At 36.1% G+C, this 27,010-nt stretch overlaps 1 protein-coding gene across 2 annotated transcripts in view; it reads right to left on the bottom strand.

The window, feature by feature from the left end:
* Positions 1-27,010, bottom strand: part of BCL2L13 (BCL2 like 13) — an 80,826-nt gene that overhangs the window by 20,296 nt on the left and 33,520 nt on the right. For both annotated transcript variants that reach the window (XM_004381220.2, XM_023735713.1), the window contains exons 3-6: positions 20,033-20,140; positions 17,788-17,944; positions 13,333-13,402; positions 4,480-4,623 (exon numbers count right to left, since the gene is read on the bottom strand). In XM_004381220.2, the coding sequence (XP_004381277.1) occupies positions 4,480-4,623; positions 13,333-13,402; positions 17,788-17,944; positions 20,033-20,140 (479 nt within the window). The remainder of the gene's footprint in view (positions 1-4,479; positions 4,624-13,332; positions 13,403-17,787; positions 17,945-20,032; positions 20,141-27,010) is intronic.

Below are 27,010 nucleotides of genomic sequence, written 5' to 3'. Positions count from 1 at the left end.
GCCCAAGAGACAGAAAGGGCCACATAAACCAGAGACTTCATCAGCCTGAGACCAGAAGAACTAGATGGTGCCCGGCTACCATCAATGACCGCCCTCGCAGGGAACACAATAGAGAGTCCCAGACAGAGCACGAGAAAAGTGGGGTACAGAACTCAAATTCTAGTAAAAAGACCAGACTTAATGGTTTGATTGATACTGGAGAGACCCTGGAAGACAGGGTCCCCGGACTCTGTTAGCCCAAAACGAAAACCATTCCCAAGGCCAACTCTTCAGACAAAGATTAGACTGGACTATGGGACACAAAATGATACTGGTGAAGAGTGTGCTTCTTAGCTCAAATACATACATGAGACTAAATGGGCAGCTCCTGTCCAGAGGCGAGATGAGAAGGCAGAGAGGACCAGGAGCTGGCTGAATGGACATGGGAAATCAGGGGTGGAAAGGAAGAGTGTGCTGTCACAGTATAGGGAGAGCAACTAGGGTTACATAACAATGTAGGTATAAATTTTTATATGAGAGACTAACTTGAATTGTAAACTTTCACTTAAAGCACAACAATAAAAAAAGGGGGGTATACATAACATTCCCTGCATTTTTCTTCTTCCTCTGTGGTAAAGCACTACAAAGGCTAAGTGGAAATTAACCTGGGGTGTCCCCTGGCTGTCACACATATCATACACTATATTGGTCAAAACAGAAGAAAAAATTGTACTAATGTAGGAAAAAAGTAACAATTTCTCATAGATCTTATTTTTAAGAACAGCTTAAAACAATATTTCTATTTTCCTAAGACAAATGCTCAGCATTTCATTCAATGGGCATTTATCAAGTACCTAAATCTAATATGCTCCAGATTAACATCTGTATTGTTTAAACTTCCACTTTAAAAAAAAAAAAAAGTCAAACCCTTAGATTCATAAGAGTCTAAAAAGCAATAATGTATACTATATATTCTGAAAAATACTCCCACTACAAAATCATTAAACATAGCTTAAAAAAAAAAAAACCAGAACAGAAAACATTCCTGGGCTCAAAGAAAAAGAAAACTCCCAGGACAAGAGCAGAAGGGAAGGGAAGTAACAACGAACAGTCATGCAAACAGGGAGGTAAGCCAAGTCTTTACTCAAACACCATTTTCTCAGTAAAGTTTCCCCTTGCTACCATACTAAAAACTTCAACCTCTATGCTGTTTCCCTGCTTTATTTTTCTTCATAACACTTACTGATATCTGACATACTGTGTTGTTTTTGTTGTTGTGTGCTGTTGAGTTGATTCCCACTGATGGCGACCCTACAGGACAGAGTAGAGCTGCCCCTGAGGGTTTCCCAAGCTGTAATCATTATGGAGCAAATCAGCAGGTCCTTTCTCTGGTGGAGTGGCTGGTGGTTTTAAACCACCAACCTTTTAGTTACCGGCTGAGTGCTTAACTGTTGAGCCACCAGAGCTCCTTCTGACATACTATGTATCTGAATTATTTGTTTGTCTGTCTCACTCCCCTAAAATTAATTTCTATTGGGGTCAAGGATTTTCTCTGTTCACAGCTATCTACCCAGAATCTAAAACAAAGCATGGCTTATAATGGCACTCGATAGATTGTTAAATGATGAATGACTGCTTGGTACAAGAGAAGTTGAAGTAAAAGGATACAGAAAGATTAGAGGTAAAAGCTGGGGTAGATTGTATTAATATTAGAAAGAACAGACTTTAAGACAAAAAAATTGTTTTAGGGACTAAGAGCATAACTATAATGACAAAAGGTTCGACTTACCAAAAAGAATGAATAATTACAATTTGTAGTGGCCTAACAAAATAACCTGCAAATATATAAAGCTCAAATTGACAGAACTACAAGAAAAACTGAAAATCTATCACCATAGTAGCAAATTTCAACATCTCTCTCTTAGTAAACGATAGGTCAATTAGACAAAAAATTGGTAATGATATAAAAGATTTAAACCACATAATTATCAAGATTGTTTGAATGGACACATTAAAACTCTGCATCAACAATTATAGATATACATTCTTCTGAAGCACACGTGGATTATACACATATTTAATTAACCAGGTACTAGGCCATAAAATAAGTTTTCAATACATTTCAGAGATTCAGTACCATTCAGTAGCATGATGGCTATGCTTGCTGATGAAAATGCCAATTAAATTAGAAATCAGTAACAGTAACATTAATTTTAAACTCCCAAACTTTTGCAAGCTTTTTTTGAAACTCAAAATCATATTTCTAAATAATTCAAGCTTCAAAGATGATATTGTAATAAAAATTTACAAACAACTGAACAAATTGAACAATAATGAAAAAAAGTCAAAAAATTCATGAGATGCAGCTAAAGTGGTAAAATTTACAGCCTTAAATATTTATGATAGAAAAAAAAAGGCTGAAAATTAATGAGCTAAACAATCAACTTAAGAAGTCTGAGAAAAAATGAATATGTCTAAAGAAAGTAGAAGGAAGAGGGTGAAGATAAAAACAGAAATTATATAATAGAAAAGATATAAAGGCATAAATAAAAATGAAAGTTGGTTCTTTGAAGATACCTACAAAATACACAAATCTCTCAGAAAAGATGTATAAAAGGGCACCAGGGAACTTTCTGGATGGTAGAAATATTGTTTTGCATTGGAAAGTTACACAGGTGTATACAACTGTCAGAACTCAACAAACTAAATACTTAGGATCTGTTAATGTTAAAAACAAAAGAAGGAATTAATAATAATAGAAATGAAAAATGAGATACAGTTCTTTAAATTGCAGAGATTAAAAGAGAAGAGAGGATATTTCTGAGTCATTTGGAAACCTGAATGCTGATGGGATCTTTTATAGATCTATACTGAAAATTTTATAGGTAAAATATATGTCTGGACTTTGCTTCAAAATAATATTAAAGGCGAAAGTGATCAGGGTATGAATGAGGCATGACTGGCAATGGGTTAATGGTTATTGGTTAAGTGTCGGGGGTTCATTATAATATCCTCTTCAAACACGTACATTCGAAATTCTCCAAAATAAAAAGATTGCTAAAAAAGGATGTAGTATAAGATGATTAAGAAATAAAAATCTAGTGTGCCCTCCCACCAAAATTAAAAGCTCTATGCCAACAAAATTTTAGGGAAAAAAATGGAAACACTGCTAGAAAAACTATAAAAATTTCCAAAGAAAAAACAGAAACCTTCCTCAAAGAAAATTCTAGACAGTTTTACAGGCAAGTAAGGTACAAATAATTCTAACTTTACACAAACTATTCAAGAGTATAGAAAAAGAAGTGCTCTTCCCAACTCTAAATTCTTTTATGAAGCCAGCATGCCATTAATACTGTAACTAGACAAGAAAAATTACAGGCCACCCTCACTCATTGACATTGATACAATCTAATGGTGACACAATAAAAACATTCTTTTTTAGTATCAGGCAAAAGACAAGGACGCTTGCCAACACCAGTTCTATTATACTATACTGGAGGTCTTGGTTAGCACAACAGTAATTTTTTAAAAAAGACATAAGAATTATACAGCAAAAAAATTATTCCTAGATGGTACGATTGCCTATGTAGAAAACTAAAAGGAACCTAGAGATAAATAATCGTAATTAATAAGAGAGTTGAGCAAAGTTGCTGGACATGAAATCAATATGGAAAAGTCTACTGCATTTCTATATACCAGCAAAGAAAAAATATTTTAGGAATGTATCTAACTAAATATGTACAAGATTTCTATGAAAGAAATCAAAAACTCTGAGGCTTTTTAAAAGATCTAAATAAATGAAAGGATATATCATATTGATAAATTGAGACTCAATAGCATAAATAGTACATAAACAGATTTATAATACATCTGTAGTAATAAAATTTCATAGAAGGAGGGAGATGATTAGAAAAAAAAATGTCTAAAAAGCCTCCTTAGAGGCGTGACAGTGAAAAAGAGGTTGAGAAAGCAGTATCTAGGTGAATTTCAAAAACATAAGGTTGAATGAAAAACAAGTTACAGAAGAATACACAGAGTATAATACCACTTGTACAAGTTGAAAAATATACAAAATAACATATTGTTTAGGGATATGCACACAGGTAGTTAAACTATAATAAAACACAAAATTCAGAATAAGGTGGGTAAAAGCACGTTGAAATCTAGGAGGGGCATATAAAGAGATTCAAAAGTGCTGGCTGTGTTCTTTTCTTGGACTGGGACAGTAGATTCATAGGTATTTGTTTTATTATTCCTCATCCTTTATTTATATATTCTTGTATGTATAAATTTTTTATAATTAAAAACTATTTTAAAATATCACATATCAATTTACTATAAGTAAAATCTTAGTAATTTCACTTTAACTGTATGAATAGCCTTTCCACTGATTGTTACTCAATATTGATACTAAACCTACACTGTTAACAACAACAAAGGGTCTTGATTTCTTTTTTTTTTTTAAGAAAAGGTTTTTTAAAAATGCATTATAGCTCATACCCAGCCACCTTGCTGAATGATGTACTCTGCTGCATGGTCCTCCAGATACGTCACACCAAACTGAAGAAGTGCACTCAAGGATTCTTGACCACGTCTTGTCAACTCCAAAAGCATTTGTCGTAGCAAAACCAGAGGCACCAAAATCTTCAACGCAAAGATGAGAGAATCAGAAAACAAACTGAAATTCTTATCATTTGTTTTATATATTCAACTACTGAAAATTATAGTCAGCTGCATCATTATGGAATTTTATTTTATTATAATAAAGAAAAAATAAAACACTAACCACTAATAGGATTTTTCTGAATACTGTATATAGGTTTATACAATGGGGTAGTGGAAAATAATAATTACTATATGAAAATAAGTGGGTTCCTACTATATAACAAGTGCTCTGAATTTCACTAAAACACTTAATTTCATAACAATCCTAGGAAACAGGTATCATTATTCCCACCTCTACAGATGAGGAATTGAGGGTCCATGAAGTCAAGCAAACTTTGAGTCCTGTTTTGCAATACAGGATTCAAAGTTAGATGTAACTTCAAAACCCATGATCTTTATGTAAATACTATAGCAGACCACAGAATCTATTCTTAGGTGACTTAAAAAGTAAAACAGTAATTACATGTTTAAATAACAATTCAACCAATCAAACTGTAGTTTTACTTTTAAATATAAATAAAGGTATATATACAAGCACACATATACGTAACTAAGTAAAATCCCTGCTGGATTACGTGGATGGTGAAAGTCTGAATCATTAATTTGTATTTTCCATAGTTAACAAGTGCTACTTTAACAGTAAGAAAATAAACACTCAATTCTTAACATATAGAAGCTAATCATATTTTTAAAGGTCACCATGTAACATGTATACTCTTTGTCATGTGATCATATTTTAGTTAAGAAAACAAACATTGAAAGCGAGTATGAGAGAAATATCAAAACATTAATAGTGGGGTTGTAGGAGTGCTGGAAGTGGCCCACACTGGTAGCTGCTTATCCAACAGCCATTCCCTACATCTCCATCCTCCTCGATAGAGTCTTGATTTTATTCAGGGGAACAGTGTACCTAGCCCCAAACAAGAAATGATGGCTGATTAAAGTCATTTATGACAATGCTATTTCCTGCTGCAAAATATTTGCTTTCTCAGCTTGCTGTGCAGCTGGGGTTGACCATGTAATCCATTTTTGACAAGTCTGTTAAGAGGGCTTCCAGGAAAGCTTTTGTATTCTTATAAGACATGAGCTTGAGAGGAGAGCACACTGGTGCTCCCCCACTTCCCCTTTATACTGTCAAAGGTAGATATGATAACTAAAGCTGTAACAGTCATCTTGTAGCAATTAAGAAACAAGCATGATGACAAAAACTGATGGCAGAGCAGAAAGAGAGAACAAAGAGGAAACTCTGAGGACACTGCTGAACTGTTGAGGCAACTAAGAATACTGTTAGCTAGGATTTCTCTTACTTGCAGCCAAATATAATACAATTCTGGATTATTTTCTATTCTTGCACATCTGAATTTTCTCAAATAAATACTTCTCATATATTTGTATAATTAAAAATATGTTTTTTTCCAAGGTATTGGCTTTTCTTTAATTTTGTCTGTATAACAGATAATTTATTCATCACCTGTTACAAAGTACTGGTGTTCCTAGACTGCATTTTTTTGTTCTTTAAAAAATATATATATTTAAGATTATGAAATCACTCTGATCATTCAGAAAACAATTTTCAGGTTATTAACCACAGCACCTGAACGAGAAATTTTATATAAACAAAACTTTTCAGACTATGCAACTATTTAAGCTGTATCACTAAGCAGATTATTTGCCAGTTTGGCATTTTAGGCTACTGGAATAATGGATTATGACTATGTTTTCAGATTGCCATATAATTAACTTGACTTTCAGATGACCCAAAACTAGAAATCATCTAGGTAGAGAACTCCTTTTTGGTTTTTTATAGCTTTACACCATAAAATTTACCCACTTAAAAGTATACAGTTCAGGCATTTTTAGTACATTCACAGAGTTGTGCCACGATCATCACAGCGTAATTTAAGAAAATTTTCAACACTCCAACAAGAAACCTCATCCCCAGCAGCAGTACTCCCTATTCTCTTTCTTTCCCCAGTCTCTGAAAACCTCTAATCTACTTTGTCTCTATAGATTGAACTATTCTGTACATTTCACATAAATGAAACGAAACAACACATTCAATTTCTCCACATCCTTGCCAACACTTCTAATTGTCTATCTTTTTGCCACCTTAGTGGGTATGAAATGGTATTTGACAGGGGTTTTGATTTGCATTTCCCGGAAGGCTAGCAATGTAGAGCATCAGCCATTTGTATATCTTTGTTGGAGAAATGTCTATTCAAATTCTTTGCCTATTTTTAATTAGGCTATTTGTCTTTTTATTGTTGAATTATAAAAGTTACTTATAGATTCTGGACACAAGTCCTTTGTCAGATATGTGATTTGCAAATATTTTCTCATTCTGTGAGTTCTCTTCACTTTCTGATGGTGTTCACTGAAGTGCAAAAATTCTAAATTTTGATGAAGTCAATGGTATTTTTTTCAATTGTCACTTGTGCTTTTGATGTCACATCGAAGAACCCATAACCTAACCCAAGGTCATGAAGATTTATTCCTATGTTTTCTTCTAAGAATTTTATAGTTTTTAAAAGTCACTATGTATAGTAAAAATTGTTTCTGATCTTATTAAATTTGGTAACTTTTCCTTATATGCTGTTCAAAAATAATACATTTAACAACTTAAAACATAAAAGCTTTAAATTAATACTACAGTTCATATTTTTAAAAGAGAAAATACCAACTACTTGATATTAAAATATTTAAAAATGGGATTTTAAGAATCATAAAAAAAAGCCCACTTAATTTAACCATGTACTTCTAAATCTCTACTTTCCATCTACCAAAGGAACAAAGAATGAAATAAAGGAGTAATATGGAGAAGTTTGGTGTTCTCTAGATTCTCCTAATTATATAACATTTACCTTAAAGTTTTTTTTAACCTTAAAAAAATCCCGGAAGATCCTTATAGAAGGATGAATATTAAACAGCTCCTATAAATCAGTAAAAGTGAATACGTCAACAGAAAATGATCAAAGAATAAAAACAGATAATTCACAGAAAAGGAAACACAAATGCTCCTAAGCATAGAAACACCCCTACCCTCATTTAAAATAAGAGAAATGCAAACAAAAATGAAACGAAGATACCATTTTTCACCCATAAGGTAACTCAGTGTGTTGGCAGGGATGTGAGGAAATAGGCACTCGTATACACTACCAGTGAAGTATAAATTGGTATGAACCTCCACTGAGAAAACTTTGGCAAAACCTGTACAGCTTTAAAACTTCTCATATCCTTTGACTTAGCATTTCACTTCTGGAATTTATCAAATATAAATATACAGATAGCGAGAAGGGGAGAGAAATGTATGATACAATGTATACATAAGAAAATTCATTGACGCACTTTTTATAATAGCAAAAGACTAGAAACAGTTCAATAGGGGCTGGTTAAATAAATCTTGGTCATCCATAAAATATTACGTAGTTGTTTAAAGTAACTGTTTACTGGCCCAATCTCCAAGATTTACTTTAGTGAATTACTAAGCAAAAAAGTAAGACAGAGAAGAGTGTGTACAACATGCGGCCATTTATAAACAAAATATATATACACACATACATGTTTGTATAATCTTACAGTATATCTGGAAAAATATACAAGAAACTGGTAATAGTAGTTGCCTATCAGGAAGGGGAACTAGGTAACTGGTGGCAAGGATAAGAAATAAATTTCCTTTTCATTGTATATATTTCTTTACTTTTTAGATCTTGTCATGTGCTTTTATCTATTTGAAAATAAGAATTTTTTTTAAATTATAAACTATCATATAAAAGTTATCAAAAACCTATAATAAGAGAGGAAGTATTATCCGTACCTAAAAACCCTATGCCCAATATTGAAAACTCAAACCCGCTGCTGTCAAGTCAATTTCAACTCACAGCGACCCCATAGGAGAAAGCAGTACTGTCCCACAGGGTTTCCAAGGAGCGGCTGGTGGATTCCACCTGCCAACCTTTTAGTTAGCAGCTGAACGCTTAACCACTGTGCCACCGGGGCTCCCAATATTGAAAAGTAATCAAAATTTATGATGAAAACTAACTTGAGTCCCCCTGCCTTCTGTCATGGTTTGAATTATGTCCCCCCCAAAATGTGTGTTATCAATTTGGCTAGGCCATGATTCCTGGTACTGTGTGATTTTCCTGTATGTTGTAAACCTGCCTCTACGATGTTAATGAGGGAGGATGGGTAGCAGCTGTGTTAGTAAGGCAGGACCTGATCTACAAGACTGGATTGTTTCCTGAGGCAATCTCTTGAGATATAAAAGACAGAAGTGAGCAGCGAGACAGGGGGACCTCATACCATCGAGAAAGCAGTGCCGGGGGCAGAGCGCGTCCTTTGGACCGGGGTCCCTGTGCCGAGAAGCTCCTAGTCTGGGGGAACACTGATGAGAAGGCCGAGAGAGAGAAAGCCTTCCCCTGGAGCTGACACCTTGAATTTGGACTTTTAGCCTACTTTGATTATGAGGAAATAAACTTCTCTTTGTTAAAGCCATCCACTTGTGGTATTTCTGTTATAGCAGCAGTAGATGACTAAGACACCTTCCTAAAAAAAAAAATTACATACCGAAAAGAACTAAATATTTTCAGTTACCCATCTGCATGTATTCTCTTTTATCTAAAACAAGAAAAGGTCTCCACATGACTGGAAAAGGAATGCAAAAGGAAATTGAACCAGTTTCAGTTCCTTGTTACTGGATTGCCAAGGTAATAACTGAGGAATGACAAATATTTCTGCAGAAGAGGACAAACAGAAAAACATTGAATTTATATTTCATATTAATAATCTCTGGTTAAGTGAAAGCAGTCCAGAGGAAGTCTATACTAAAGTCTGAAAGAAAAGAATGCAACAAACATGCCATTTTTGTATATTCTAAAAGAACTTTAGCCCAAAAAAAATTGAAAATCCCTTCTTAACAATAATGGAGGGGTAATGGGCTATAAAGAATACTATATTAGGTTTTTTCCACAATAAGAAAACCTGTCATACTGTTAAAATAAAAACAACCAAAAACTGTTATCCATCTAGCCCAATATTTTGCCTCTGGCAGGAGCACTAAGGAATGGCTTATGAATCTGCTTCACTATCCTTCATACCAACTTCAAAGTCCTAGATGCTCTGTACTTCACAACATCCTAATGCACTAGCAGGTAACATTTTAAAGTTATTTACGTTTAAGCTCTACTACCTCTCGAGGAAATGAGCAGCAAACATTTTACACTAGCTATATAAAATAGTACTTTGTTCCAAATTTACCTCTTTAATGTATCAAAAAGTAGATACTCTAGTTTTAATACACAATAATCTAGTGATAAATCTGCCATCCTCTTTCACTTTAGTCATTAATCCTATTTCCTCTCAATGACTGTATTTTCAGGTTAGAATCTACTAACCTTTTATTCTGTCCTCATATGGCAACTCCTCTATTGCTTTGATCGTTTAAGTTAATCTTTTCCTGGATCTTCTCTATCCCAGCTCTATCTTTCTTAAGATGCAGTAACTATTTCTTCATTTTATAGGAGGACTAATATTTCTGTTTGATTGAGAATACTCTCCTTGCTGATACATGTTATGGCAGATTATTTCTGTTTTACCTTCTACTCCTCATATAATTATTGAATGACTTGTATTGTGTATCAGGCTGATTGATCTATTTTACTTGTTTAATATAGTATCTTCAGAGACCTGAATGACGACTTCCAGGTCCACAGTCTTTTAAGTACAGCGTAGACAATTTTCTTTAAACAGTTAAATCCACTTGCCCTCTAATTTCTGTGCCACATACAAAGCTTCATGAGTTAGTTCTACACCTGATCTCCATTAACATGGTATTTTACTACACACAAGAATTTGACATCATCTGTACAACTGGTATTTTGAACTCCCCTCTTTCATATCATTTTAAGAAAAAATCGTTAAAACAAAACTAGATCCTCAAGCATCCATTCCTAGGAGGTTTCACTATTCATATTTCTAAGTCTAAAAAGCAACCAAATAGCCTTATGTTTTGAATTCCTTTCTCTAAGTCATTTTCCTACTAGGTATTAGTAAACCCCACAAAGCACGTAAGTTTTTTTTTTTTCTTCAATAGCTTTTGCAATGGAATGCTAAGGTACTTTTGACCATCAAAAAAGATTACCTCCACTGGCTCACCTTTACCCACATACTTTATCTAATCCCCTGACAGCTCATACGCACCTTGTGGTCTCTTCCTCCAACAGGTTAATTTTAGTCAAATTTAATAATTTTATCCTTTTGTTAATGACTATATGAGTTCAGCTGGTGTAGAAATAAAGCATGCCAATTTTTAGCTCTGAGGGTCCCTTCCAGTAAAATGGATATTTATAACGATAAATTACATATTTTGGCCCGTTTAGGTTTGAATAATGTCCTTGATCTGTCTGCTTCAAAATACGATTTAAAAAACAGTAAGACATTATGTACCATCCAGTGTTAAAAAGCAAAAATTTCACTTTGAGGACTAAGGTGAGCCTGGCGCCTGACCCAAGCCATGGTATTTCCAATCACCTCATATGCATGCAAAAATTGAACAATGAATAGGAAAGACCAATGAAAAATTGACGCCTTTGAATTATCGTGTTGGTGAAGAATACTGAATATACCATGGGCTGCCAGAAGAACAAACAAATCTGTCTTGGAAGAAGCACAGCCAGAATGCTCCTTAGAAGCAAGAATGGCGGGACTTCATTTCATGTACTTTGGACATGTTATCAGGAGGGACCAGTCCCTGGAGAAGGATATCATGCTCGGCAAAGTAGAGGGTCAGTGAAAAAGAGGAAGATCCCCAATGAGATGGATTGACAGGGTGGCTGCAACAATAGGCTCAAACATAGCAACTGTGAGGATGGCTCAGGACTGGGTAGTGTTTCATTCTGTACATAGAGTCGCTATGAGTTGAAAGCAACTCAACAGCCCCTAACAATAAGTGTGATGCACTAGGAAATACAGAACATCACCAATGAAGTATTCTTGCTGAAAAGATTAAACCTGAATCTGATCAAGCCTCTATATATATCTACCAATGGAAAAGTAATACAGGTACAGAGGAAAATGTTAAGTGACACTTCAGGAATGTAGTCAATAAAATCCAGAAGGTAGGAAATTCTCCAGGAAACTTATAATTACAGGGGGAAAAAGTGGAGTAAGGGGATTGATAAGACTACGTATAAAAGAGACTTCAGCCAAGATATAAAAGAGACTTAAGCCACATATCGTATGATTCCATTTATATGAAATGTCCAGAAAACTAATATTTAGAGAGTTTAATTAAGCTGCCCAAAATTACACATCTAGTCTGTGGTAAAGATGAGATTCAAAACAAGTCTGATTCCAAAGCCTATACTACTAATTATTACACTAAATGCCTCCAAAGTCTGTATTAAGGTGAGGAAAATAATATACATCAGATACATACAGTTACATGGGTTGACCTGTATTATAAACAATCCTGAGTAGAAGCGGCTATTTGTAAAATAATTTTACTGAATTGCTCATCCCTAGCACCATATTGGAGCCCTGGTGGCGCAGTGGTTAAGAGCTCAGCTGCTAACCAAAAGATCGGCAGTTTGAATTCACCAGCTGTTCCTTGGAAACCCTATGGAGTAGTTCCACTGTGTCCTATAGGGTCGCTATAAGTATAGGGTCTCTATGAGTCGGAATCGACTCGCCGGCAGTGGGTTTTGGTTTTTTGTTTTTTTTTTTTAGCACCATATGATTAAGGGCCACACTTTCTTCTCATATTGAGCTCAACAACCACAAAAAAACCCCACACCCACTGCTGTCGAGTCGATTCCGACTCATAGTGAACCTATAGGACAGAGGAGAACTGCCCTACAGGGATTCCAAGGCTGTAAATCTTTACGGAAGCAGACTGTCACACGTTTCTCCTGAGGAGTGGCTGTTAGGTTCAAACCGCCAACCTGTTAGCAGCTGAGTGCTTAACTACTGTGCCACCAGGGCTCCTACATGTTGCATTTAGTTACCCTATATTGCATCCTCTTAGGCTTTCTGCCTTTTCAAGGTGATAAGCAGATAATACAGCCTGAGAAGATGGATGAGCAATATGGTTTAGTGGAAAAAAATACTAAAACTGTAATCAGATCTTAACTCTAGCGCTGGTTGCAATACTTCCTAGTCAAGGAGTCCTAGGCAAGTCATTTGATTTTTCTGATACTCTAATTATTCACCTGAACTAAGTATGTAAATAAATAAATAAAAGCTAATAAAATTCATTCTGCCCCCTGCAATGAATGTCTGTGGTGATACAATGAGACATTTTGTAAACTATAAAACACAAATGGCATTACACATTTAAGAGAATCAGAAGAGGCTGTTTCCCAACTGAAGTCCTTATTCATTTCCCCCGACATATGCACATGTTAACAAATAACCATCTGCAGATAAATGTCATGTCTAATACAGACAAATGAAGAAATGATGGGAAATTCAGGACAGACAGGAAGAAAGGATGACATACTATGGGAGATGGATTTTGGGGCCAGCAGAACCTTTCAGGATTAATGAAACGATCCATTTAACATAGTTGACTTTATTTATACCCTAAATAATGAGCTCTACTGGTTTTCTGTTGTATGATGTGATCATTTCCTCCTGTACTTTATCATTTACACACTAAAATCTTGTTAAGAAAAAAGATAATTTGGTTAATACCTTATTCCAGCCGCTGGCATGAACTGCGGTCTCCAGTGTACATTCCCGATATGCCTGATATGTCACTGGCCTGTAGAGATTTTTTTAAAAGTCTGTGTCACAAAGAAGGAAAATTCTATATCTCCAGAGGAATAAATATACAGTTATTACTATGTTGATGAACTTTTTGCTAAAGTGACAAAATATGTTATTTTGGATAAGATGTGGCTTTTAGCACTTAGTATGCATTTTTCTTCAAGTATTTCCTGTAGGCTGAGATACATGCTACCAGTTTGGGAGAGCAGTTAGCAATATAACAAGATAAATATTTATTCTAATAAACATTTGTGTAATTGCTTGAAATTTCTTTGGTAGGAGTTCTATGTTACAGATAAATGAATGGGTTACTAATATAGAATCAAATAATAATAAAAATGATCTCGTTTATATATATATACAGCACAATTTGAACTTTTTTAAAAGGGAAATCATCTAAAATATTTAAAAATTAAAGAGATATGTCACCTGGAAGATTTTTCACACTGAGGATACATGGAGCTGGAATAAATAAGAGTAACAGAGCTCCATTTTTAACTTGGAATCTTATGATATAAAATCCTAAAAGGCAGAAAGATAATCCTTTCTGATTATTCCCATATAAATCCTATTTATACCAAAAACTCAAATAACTGATGTAGCAAAACTCACTCACCAACTTGTTGAGTGACTTTTAAGTACTATATTCTAAGCCTTGTTTCATGTGCAAATTAAGAAAAAAAAACAATACTCCATACTAAGTAACATAAGATGGCATCAATAGTTTGGATAGCAGATTTAATAAAATTTACCTCCTCCTCTCCTTTTTCGGCAAGGTATTAATACATGTGCAAAAAGGAAGGGGAGGAGTCTTGCTTATATGGGATTTAAAAATCTCATTCCAAAGGCATTTTCTGCTCTGAGCACTCAGAAAAGATAAAACCATTGAAAGACCACACAGCTGACAAGGAGCTGAGTAGGAATTCACACCCAATTTGATCTGGCTCCAAAAGCTACACTGCTCCCATTTCAAGTTAGGATTTTAACACACGTCATGACAATGTCTAGATACCGCGAGTGGCTAATGAACTTTTGAAATGTGGCTACTGATGTGCTGCAAGTGTGATGTACACAGTAGATTTCAAAGACTTAGTGAGAAAAAGAGAATGCAAAATATCTCATCAATAATTATTTATAGTGATCACATGTTGAAATCATAGTTGTTTGGCTATATTGGGTTAAATAAAATATATTATTAAAATTAGAAAAAATTACTCTATGTTTACTTTTTATTTTTACCTGTTTTTAATGTGACTGTTAGAAAAATTACAATTACATATGTTGCTTATATTTCTATTGGACAGATAGAGCTGATCTAGAGACGTCAGAAAACAATTCTGGTGACATGCATATCATTCTTTTACACAAGTCAATACGCAATCAACACTACTGTGATGCTAAAAGGAGACGAGTTACCAGGGATAATTTTTTTTAACGATAAGGTGTTATGTACAATCTTCCTGATACCACTTTTCCATTAAAGTAATCTTAGTATTTTTTAGAACACTTGGGCTAAATGCTAGATTCTGGTAAAACCTGAAGTTCAGCAGACACAGGGATGGATTACCCAGTAAGCAAGGTAAGCACGTGCTTAGGGCATCAACAAAATGGGGGCACCAGGTGTCCAAAGCAAAGACTCATAGATGCCAAGCACACAGGACACATGGAAAAGCAAGCGCCATAGTGGAAGGGAACTGGCAGGGCACTAAATGAAACTGATACCAGCTCCAGTGCGTAAGATGTGCCAGTTGGAAATAAATTTCACGCAGGGTCACAAGTGTGCCCACACGCAAGGCTGTTTAAGCTATGAGGCCCCTACCAGTTCAACGCTTTTGTTGACATCTGTCTTTTACAGTCCCCTCCCATGTAACTGAAACCCTGTATTTCAGTGGGTCTCTTGGGAGTATACTATTTCTTTCTAATAAACAAGAGATAAGGGTGGGCTTTCAAGTCTAACTCTTGCTACATTCACCCACTAAAAATTTTATAATCCAGTTCATCTATACCACTAAAATGGCATACGCCACTTTTGCATTCAATTAATATTACAGTCGCATCTAAAAAGCAGTTACATCATGCATAGCCAAGACACACACACACACACACACACACACACACACACACACACACACACATATAACTCACATATTCCGTTTGAATGCGTAAGCACAGGAGGGGGCACCACAGATTATCAGTGCTTAGGACCCTCACATGCCTTAATTCGGCCCTGACTATACACTCTACCTACCTATAAGTCTCCCTGAAGCTTTACTTGTGTATATCAGTCCCTTCACTTCCTTTCCTGAACTGTTTCATGCTGCTGTGGGTCACAGTAGTCCTTACTGGTAGCCTGTCTATCAGGTTAAAGTACTTTAGCATCCTTCAGAATGAAATACAACTTGAAACATTATATGTACACACATATATGCGCATAAGTAATCCAGTATATTAAACATTCAAAGGAAATCTAATGCATAGAAAAGTAAGTAGTTGAATGACTAGCCTTACCTAATGAGATATTAGAATAAAGAAGAAAAAGGGGGTAGGGGCAGCATTTTGAAACAGTTGGTGCTCTTCTGTACAAGGAATTCAGGATTAATTTCTCACTTTTAATAAAACAGTTGGAGGAGTAGGTGATATACACTACTTTAAAAGCTATATTACCTTCAACCTGTATAGTACTTACAGTTTATTAGCAATTAGTTATTTTTAAGGCATTAATAATAAAGCTTAACAACTTTCAAAACTAGAAAAAAATTTACTCAAATTTACTGACTGGGATATGCAACCAGACATACCAATTTCAAAAATAATTACACTGATGTTCAGAGTTTAGACAAAAAACAAAATATTCAGACAAGATAATTTCCTTTTACATATAATTTACTTTGCAGTGAGAAGATAGCAATTTTTCCTGCAGATTATGAAAAGGACTGCAGAAACAATAAATTGGGTTGTTTAGTTTTTTAACTATATAACACTGTTCTTTGGACAGCTTACAATAGATCAGTAAACTTAAAATTAGCAGATGGAGAAATTTAGATATAAGGTAAAACGATTTGTTCAAAGCCACAAAGTCAGTATCAAATTTGGAAACAATTTTTTGCCTTACACCTCTCACTTAGTTATTTTACTCCCAGGCTCAACAGTTTTTACAAGGGTTTTTTTTTTTTTTTTTTTTTTCTCTCTTTTTTTATATAAAGCAGCAGATATCTTTTTTCAAATCTTACATGAAACCTCATTATATAAAATAGATGAATGTATACCTGTTCTGGTTGAAGAAAAATGAAAAGGACATAATAAACCCCACCACTCAACAGATCCCTCACCTCTTCAAGGATCCCTAAAGTACCTCAGTAGAATCCTAAGACTCACAAAACACTTTCTGAAAACCACTGCTATAACCCCGAATTTCCTAAGTTTTATTTTCTGACACCTGTATTCTTCTCTCCACATTTATTTTTAAACTTTTCTAAGATTAAGAAAGTCCAAATGTGGTCTTCATTCCACTCTTTCCTAAGTGTTAAGTACAATTTTTACATTTGCTCAGTTCACCATAATATGAATAAACAAATAGAATTTTCTTAAAACCCAAACTGCTTCTTTCTAACATGGTAAACTATAAACTTTACCTAGTTGATAGCAAGGAACTACCTTACAATAGTCCTTTGGCATCTGAATTTTGGCCCTTTCAGGGAAGGAGCAGTATTCATCCTGTTCTAGAAAGTTGTCAACATTTATTAAGACAAAATTTTTTTTCCTAATTCATACCAATTCCTTAAAGATTCTCAGCAAAGAATTAGGGGAAATAAATTTTTGATATTTACAAAAAATTACTTGGTTCTATTTTAATATATTTTCACTATTACCTGCTTCTTGCCTTTAGCATTAACTGTCAAAACCACAGCTAGGAGCTAAGTTCCCACTATAAGTATCTGGAAGTAGTTATATGGGCAGATGTGCAACCTCAAAATTTAGCAACATCTGGGAAACCTAAAATACAGATTATAATGTTAATTCCACATTACAATGTAATATATAAAGCCCTAGCCATTATATTTACGTGGGCCAGGGAATGGTAATAAAAAGTGGTTAGGATAAATGAAATAGCTTGTATTTACAACCTCAGTAAAAGCATTCGTTGAAATCTCATAGCACAAGTAAATAAAAATTATCAACTCCATGCTGAACAACTACATCACTGCTTAGATGCAAAGTTGTCACTGAAAACCACAAACAGATGCTCTGGGAAAACAAAAGAAAAGTAAAGAAAAATAAGTCAGAAAAGAAGTGACAACATTCACCTAAAACAAAGCCTTAACCAATCCAGTGCAGAGACTACTTAGAGAAGCACAATCCCACTCAGCAATGGTAACTCACTGGCTGAGGAGCATTTGCAATGCTTTATGCAGAGGCTCTTTCAGTTCCTGGGACACTTTCTCTCCAAGATGGGCCAAACAGTCTTCTATTGAGCTTTCTGGGTTAGCAGGGCTGAACACGGGAGAAGTGTGACGGTCAAAGCCTGTGCTGGTGAAGGCTAAAGACAGAGAAAAAGAAAAACCTAACTTAATAAACATCAAAAGCTATGTTATAAAAGGCCAGGAGTTAAGACACCTACTATTGGGAACAAGCTAATAGTTACGAGCCACGTAAAAATGCCAGATAATCGTCATGGATATTAATCTTTCTTGGAATATAAAAATACACTAACCAATTTCATATAGGACTACTGACCAATTTAGTATAAGCATGATAAATGGGAGGTAATTTCTGGCTCTATCATCCTTCTCTTAGTAATTTATAAGTTCTTGTTTTTACCTTTATAAATGTGGCACTTTTTAAACCAGATTCTAATCAGTTTATACCACCTTAGAGGAAGAATCAATTACTTTCCCTTTCAAACTCAGTATTCCTGCACGTGGATAAAATTAATAACTGTGAAGGTTATACAACAAGTATAAAAGTTGCACACTCAAGAGAAGTCATATCCTATCTCTCTTCAGGTCAAACTACCAGGCTTATCTGCAGCCTAACTCCATGTTATACAGGCCTGGCCATTTGGAAGAAGAAATATAATAATTGTTCCAAGACGCAAACGAGATGTGAGGCAGAGAATCCTGGTAAAGCAAGAGGTCTGCACCTAATTTCAGGAGTTATCAATCACTTTTTTTTTTTTTTTTTTTAATTGTGCTTTAAGTGAAGCTTTACAGAGCAAAATAGTTCCTGTTTAATAATCTGTACACAGAATGTTCCAAGACACTGGTCGCAGCCCCTCAATGCGTCAGCACTCTCTCCATTTCTCCTGGGTTCCCTGTTAACTTTTGTCCCACTTTCCTACCCCTTCCTGCCTTCTCATCTTTGCTTTTGGGCAGATTTTGCCCTTTTGGTCTCATTATAATTAACAGTTCTAAGGAGCCTGTTCCTCTCGGGTGTTACTGTTTATTATGTAGGCCTGTCTATTGTTTGGTTGAAAGGTGGTCTCCAGGAATGGCTTCAGTTCCAAGTTAGAAGGGTGTCTTAGGACAACAGTCTCAGGGGTTCCTCCAGTCTCTATCGGACCAGTAAGTCTGGTCTTTTTTATAGATTTGACTTTTCTTCTATATTTTCCTCTTATTCTGCCTGGGATCCTCTATTGTGCTCCCAGTCAGAGTGGTCAGTTCAATCACTTTCATAATAATAGGGTGTATTTTATGATATGTGAAATATATAAAAATAAAGCTGTAACATTTGTGTACAAGTTTTTGTGTGGACATGTATTATACTCATGGAAGTGTTACTTATGTAAGGCAAAACAGGAAATAATCCAAATGCTCCCCTCAATGACAGGGAAACAACTGAGTAACTATTCATTCAATCAATGGAAATGATTAAAATGATAACTATTAAAAAAGCTTATGCCATGGCCTCCAGTTCTTGACCTTCGGTAGGAATAATAAAGCATTCTAGGAGTTTGAAAACCCTTAAAAAAAAAAAAACCTTCTGATATAATATCACAACTATCTATACAGAATTCTCACCTTCCATGGGGGAGACCAGGGTTTGATTCCCAGCCAATGTACCTCAAGTGGAGCCACCACCAGTCTATCAGTGGAGGCTTAGAGTGTTGCTGTGATACTGGACAGGTTTCAGTGGAGCTCCCACACTAAGATAGACTTGGAAGGAAGTCCTGGTGGTCTAGTTCTGAAAAATCAGCCAGTGAAAACCCTATGGATCACAACAGTCCAATCCTATTGTGCATGAGGTCAGCAGGAGATAGGGGCTGATCCAATAGCAGCAAACAACAAAACAGCATTTATACATACAAAAACGAAATGTCATGATTGGTACGTAAAGATGCCAAAATCAAACTATACTGAATGGAAGGAACTTTAGCATGATCATTTAGTCCACTACTTAACACTAGAAAGAGCTACATCTAACCTATTGAGCTGAGCTGGGAAACTCTTACAAACACATCCCCCAGGAAAGAAAAAGGCTACCTTCGAGTTTCACCATTATACTCATATACCAAAGAAGTATGTAATATTCAGAACATCCTACTATAAAAACCAAGTTAAAATGACAATAATCAAACCACACCAAAATAGAATCTACTAATTAACTAGGAAAATAAGAATAAACTGACCTTCAGAAATTTCTTTGTCCAAAGATTTCAGCTCTTCTTCAATTTCCGTTTTAACTTTTAATTGAACTTCTTGATCCAGAGATTGTGAAGCTGTATCTAGTTGAGGCCCTAAAACCAACAAAAAAGGTTACTATAGAGAGAAAGAGACAGAAGCCAGTAGAAGATCATATTAGTATTTTAACTACTAAAGCAGAAAATGCAAAATCAAAACTCATTGTCAAGGCTACACCTACTGGGGTTCAGTAGGAGATATTTTTTAAAATAATTTTAAAAAGAAAAGCCTTCGAAGAAGTATGTGGGCCTATTACTGGCAGTGAAGTCTGTTAAGTATAGAAACAGTGGAATAAGCCTCCATCTTTCCAGATGTTTCTGCCAGGAACAGGGAAAGAGAGCAGAACCATCCGAAACCCATTAACTCAACAGAGGTTGGGAAAAGAGTCGTTAATATGCACAAATCCTCTCCTTTTATGCACAATGTAGTCTTAAAAAAAATATGTATGGAACCCTCATCTATTGCTCAAGAGAGTATAAAATGGTATATAGCCTGCTATGGAAGACAGTTTGGCAGTTCCTCAAAAAGTTAAACATAGAACTACCATATGATCCAGCAATTCCACTCCTAGGTATATACCCAAAAGAAGTAAAAGCAGGAAAGTAAACAGATACGTGTATATCAGTGTTCATTGTAGCACTGTTCACAATTGCCAAAAGGTGGAAATAGCCTAAATATCCATCAACAGACGAATGGATAAACAAAATGTGTTACATACACATAAAGAAAACAAGTTTCAGAATCTCTTCTGACATTCATTTTGGGCTTTTCTTTCTTTCCTGTCTTTTTAATGACCTTTTACTTTCTTCATGTATGATGCCATCCCATAACTCGTCTAGTCTGTGGTCATTAGCGCTCAGTGCATCACATCTGTTCTTGAGACGGCCTCTAAATTCAGGTGAGATATATTCAAGGTCATACTCTGGCTCTTGTGGACTTATTTTAGTTGTTTTTCAGCTTCAACTTGAGCTTGCATATGAGCAACTGACAGCCTCTTCCACAATTGGCCCCTGGGCTTGTTCTGACAGATGATACTGAGTTTCTCCATGGTCTCTTTCCACAGATGTAATCAATTTGATACCTGTGTATTCCATCTGGCGAGGTCCACGTGTATAGTCACCATTTATGTTGTTGAAAAAAGGTATTTCCGATGAATAGGTCATTGGTCTTGCAAAATTCTATCATGCGATATCCAGTGTTGCTTCTATCACCAAGGCCATATTTTCCACCTACTGATTCTTCTTCATTTCTACCTTTCACATTCCAATCACCAGTAATTATCAATACATCTTGACTGCATGTTTGATCAATTTCAGACTGCAGAAGTTGATAAAAATCTTCAGTTTCTTCATCTTTGGCATTAGTGGTTGGTGCATAAACTTGAATAATAGTCATATTCACTGGTCTTCTTTGTAGGCGTATGGATATTATCCTATCCCTGACAGCACTGTACTTCAGAATACATCTTGAAATATTGTTTTTGTTGATTAATGTGACGCAATTCCTCTTCAATTTGTAATTCGCTGCATAGTAGAACATATGATTGTCTGATTCAAAATGGTTAATACCAGTCCATTTCAGCTCACTAATGTCTATGATGGAAACCCTGGTGGCATAGTGGTTAAGAGCTATAGCTCCTAACCAAAAGGTAGGCAGTTCAAAACCACCAGGTGCTCCTTGGAAACTCTATGTGGCAGTACCTACTCTGTCCTATAGTCACTATGAGTTGGAACCAACTCGACAGCAATGCTTTGGGTTTACTGCCTAGGATATTGATCTTCAAATGTTTCATTTCAGTTCTGACAACTTCAAATTCTCCTAGATTCATACTTCATACATTCCATGTTCCGACTATTAATGGATGTTTGAAGCTGTTTCTTCTCAATTTAAGTCGTGCCACATCAGCAAATGAAGGTCCCAAAACCTTTAGTCCATCAGCGTCATTAAGGTGAACTCTACTTTGAAGAGGCAGCTCTTTCCCAGTGGTATTTTGAGTGCTTTCCAACCTGAGGAGCTTAGCTACTGGCACTATATCAGATACTGTTGGCTGCTATTCCTAAGGTTTTCACTGGACAATTTTTTTAGAAGTAGATCACCAGGTCCTTCTTCCTAGTCTTAGTCTGATGTCAGAAGAGACTCTGAAACTTGTTCTTGAACACAGAGTACTTAAAATGAATGGAAGAAATGATGACGTAAAACAGCTGAACATAAGACTTCAAAGGGTGGCTTGAGAAGACAAAGTATTATAATGAAATGTGCAAAGACATGGAGTTAGAAAATCAAAAGGGGAGACCATGCTTGGCATTTCTCAGACTGAAAAGAACTGGAGAAAAAATTCAAGCCACAAGTTGCAATACTGAAGGATTCTATGGACAAAATATTGAATGACACAGGAAGTGTCAAAAGACGATAGAAGGAATACATAGTCACTGTACCAAAAAGAATTAGTCAATGTTCAGTCATTTCAGGAGGTAGCATATGATCAAGAATTGATGGTACTGACTTCCGGGCAACATGACGCTCTAGGTAGAAGCACCACGCTGTCCCTCCACAGCAAAGATCCAAAAAACTAAGCCAAACAGAGAAAAGGGCAATCCTGAAGGCCTAAGCATCAAATGAAGAGATAAAGAACTGAGCCAAGCACCAAACGGAACAAGAAACTAACAGAGAACAGGGAGCAAGGAGAGATACATGCAGAGGTCCCCTATCAACTAATGAAGCATGGATCCGCCATCTTGGACTCCTAACAGAGACCAGCTAACAGGGGGTACGAGAAAGCAGCTTCACAGAGCTTCCAACAAGAGACAGAGTAACCGGTAACCAGTGATATATGCCTTCCCACCCCCTGACCCTTCTTCACCCACACTGGGCCTCCTCTACTTTCCGCGGTCAGAGTCTCTTGGCCGGGAAGCACCAGCTGCTTGGATTCCACCCACCCGCACCGGCTGGCTCACTGACTGCCATTTGATGGCTGCTGCTGGTGGTTTCTTCCGCTTCTTTGGATTTCTTTCTTACGTCTCACCACCTCCCCCTCCTTGCTCTCAAATACCTGGCACAGGGCGCCATCTTTGCTTCTTCCTGAAAGGCTGTGAAACTCCGCGTGAATGTGAAACTGCATCCTGGTCCGTACTGCCACGCTGGTGTGATCCTGCGGCTTTTCTTTGTTGGTTTGTTTGTTTTCTTTTTCTCTTCTTGAATTGGGAGCCTGTTCTAGCCAGGCAGTACTGGGCACTTGGGGCCTACCCCCTCAGTTTGCGCAGACGCACAGAGGGATCCCTGAGAGCATTTCTTCTTCGTGGTTTTTTTTTTTCCCCTGTTTTTCAGGGGGTTTTTCCTTCTAGGCAGGCTGTACTTCAACGCCTGGGAGCAACTTCCCCAGACCTCACATCCCCACCAGTGGGATCTCTGGGGGCTTTTCTTTTCCTTTTTCTTTCTAATTTTCATTTATTCATTTTTTTCTTTTTCTTCTCCTTTTTGTTTTTCTCCATTTCATACTCTCATCTCTCCACCCCAACAGCAAGCACCCCTAGCACTCTTTTTTGTTTGTACGTTATCGGCTCCTGTTTCTCTCTCTTCTATCTCCTCTCTCCCACACCCATCTGAGCTCCACACATCACAATCTCCCCATCCATCCTGCCTGCCTGCACCATGCGTTTAACATCACACCACCAAGCAGCACAGGCACGGCATACCGGAACCTGCCAGGCACTGATTACTGGCCTGCCCTGCTGGCCATAGTAAGTGCCACAAACAACCCATCCCAGCAACTCCTCTTCAGCTAGACCCGCCCTGCTGTACCATATCTGAGCGACTGACCCTGCCAATTGGGAGAAGGAGGCGAGAAGTATCGTGTCCACAGACAAGCAAACAACAAAGAACATATAGCTCACCTGCTCAGCCACAGCCAAATAAAAAAAAAAGAAAGGACAAAACAAACAAATCTACAATCAATAAACGAGAAAAATAACTACTGAATGCCCCAAAAAGAGCAGACAATATCAAAAAATATATAAAAACAGGACAGGATGGTTCTGGTAGGCATCCAAAATAAAACACCAGATGACTTTCCAGTAGAAGAAAAGGCACTAGAACTACCTGATAGGAAATTCAAATCTCTAATATTCAGAGCTATCCAAGAGTTGAAGGAAAAGCAGACAAGAATGAGGAAAAATTAGAGAAATTCATGGAAAAGGCAGAAAAATTCATGGAAAATACAGACCAAAAAATGGAAGAATTCAGGAAAATAATGTAGGAACAAAATGTAAAAACAAATTCACAACTAGAAATCATACAAAAACAACAATTAGAAATCCAAAAGATAAACAATAAGATTTCAGAAATGGACAGTGTCATAGAAGGGCTGAAGAGCAGATTTGAAACAATGGAAGACAGAATCAGTGAAATTGAAAACAAACAATGGGATAGAACTCTGAGGAAAACTCACAAAAAAGAATGAAGAAAAATGAAGCGACCCTGAGAATTCTGTGGGATACAACTAAAAGCAAAAATTTTCAAGTGACTGGAGTTCCAGACAGGGAGAGAAAACACGGAGAGGATCATTGAAGAACTGCTGACAGAAAAGTTCCCCGATATCATGAAAGACGAAAAGCTGGCCATCCAAGAAACTCAATGAACCCTATATAGGATAGTCACCATAAGAAAATCACCAAGGCATATCGTAATCACATTCGCCAAAACCAAAGACAGACAAAGAATCCTGAGAGCAGCTCAAGAAAAAAAAGAAGTCACATACAGAGGAGAAACAATAAGACTAAGCTCAGATTATCTGGCAGAAACCATGCAGGAAAGAAGGCAATGGGATGACATATATAAAGCCTTGAAAGAAAAACATTGCCAGCCAAGAATAATATATCCTGCAAAACTCTCATTCAAATATGATGGTGAAATTAGGACACTTCCAGGTAAATAGAAATTAAGGGACTATGTAAAAACCAAACCAAACTTACAAGAATTATTAAAGGGACACCTTTGATCTGAGAACAAAGAACTTCAGCTCACAGGCTGAATCTAGGGCGCAGGATCATACCAACCAGATACAAACCTAGGAAACGAACTCTCAAGGACTATACAAAACCAAAAGAAATACAACAGGGAATCAGAGCAGTTAATCTGTAAATGACAACGACATCAGAAAAATAAAAGAGGAAATAAACAGTGTAGGTATAGAACCTTCTAATGGAGAAGAAAGCAAGGCGATACCAAGTAATAATAGACTGCTTAAAACTTAGAAAGATAAGGGTAAATTTCACGGTAACCACAAATAAAGTTAACAAACCTGCTCATGAAAACAGAGAGGAAAAACATAAAGTCACAGTAAAAACAAAGCCTACAAAAACAAAAGATATGAAAAAAATCCACAAACAAAAGGAATTCGGCACAGGAGAGTAAGAGGAACAAAGAAAACGTCAGCACCACAAAACAAAGCACTACACAATGAAAGCAATAAACTCACATGTATCAATAATTACACTGAATGTAAATGGCATCAATCACCCATAAAGAGATGGAAAGTGACAGAATGGATGAAAAAACAGGATCCATCAATATGCTGTCTAAAAGAGACACACCTTAGAAACAAAGGCGTAAACTTATTAAAAATCAAAGGTTGGAAAAAAATATATCAAGCAAACAACTACCAAAAAATAGCAGGAGTGACAATACTAATCTCAGATAAAATAGACTTTAAAACAAAATCCACCATAAAAGACAAAGAAGGACACTATATAATGATCAAGGGGACGATCCACCATGAACACATAACCATAATAAACATCTACGCACACAATGACAGGGCTCCAAAATACATAAAACAAACTCTAACGGCACTGAAAAGAGAAATTGATGGTTCCACAATAATAGTAGGAAACTTCAACACACCACTCTCAGTAAAGGACAGAACATCTAAAAAGAAACTTGGCAAAGTTACAGAAAACCTAAAGGGCACAATCAGCCAACTTGACCTCATAGACATATATAAGAACACTCCATCCAACAGCTGCAAAGTACACATTCTCTTCCAATGCACATGGAACGTTCTCCAGAACAGACCACATCTTAGGCCACAGAGCAATCCTCAACAAGATCCAAAACGCTGAGATAATAAAAAGTATCTTCTCTAACCACAATGCCATCAAGGTAGAAATTAACAACACAAAGAGTAAGGAAAAAAAATCAATTACATGGAAACTGAATAACATCCTGCTTACAAACGACTGGGTAATAGAAGAAATCAGAGACGGAATCAAAAAATTCCTAGAATCAAATGAGAATGAAAACACGTCATACCAAAACGTTTGGGACACAGCAAAGGCAGTCCTCAGAGGACAATTTATAGCAATAGGTGCACACATCAAAAAAGAAGGAACAAAATCAAAACATTACCTACGCAACTCCAACAAATAGAAACAGAACAGCAAAAAAAGCCCACAGCCACCAGAAGAAAGGAACTAATAAAGATCAGAGCAGAAAGAAATGAAATAGAGAATAGAAAAGCAATAGAAAGAATCAACAAAACCAAAAGTTGGTTCTTTGAAAGAATTAACAAAATTGACAAACCACTGGCCAGACTGACAAAAGAAAAACAGGAGACGATGCAAATAACCCAAATAAGAAATGAAATGGGCAACATAACAACAGACACAACTGAAATAAGAAGGATAACAGAGTATTATGATAAATTATACCCCAAAAAATTTGAAAACTTAGAGGAAACGGATAAATTTCTAGAAACACACTACCTACCCAAACTATAACAAAGTGATGTTGAAAATCTGAACAGACCCATAACAAGAGAAGACATTGAAAAGGTTATTTAAAAAAGAAGAAAAAAAAACTCCCAACCAAAAAAATGCCCTGGTCCAGATGGTTTCACTGGAGAATTCTACCAAACATTCAGAGAAGAGCTT

Source organism: Trichechus manatus, unplaced genomic scaffold (genome assembly GCF_000243295.1).
Source record: "Trichechus manatus latirostris isolate Lorelei unplaced genomic scaffold, TriManLat1.0 scaffold00081, whole genome shotgun sequence".
NCBI lineage: Eukaryota > Metazoa > Chordata > Mammalia > Sirenia > Trichechidae > Trichechus > Trichechus manatus.
The sequence above is the reverse complement of the archived record's forward strand: the minus strand, read 5'-3'. Positions and strand labels throughout refer to the sequence as shown.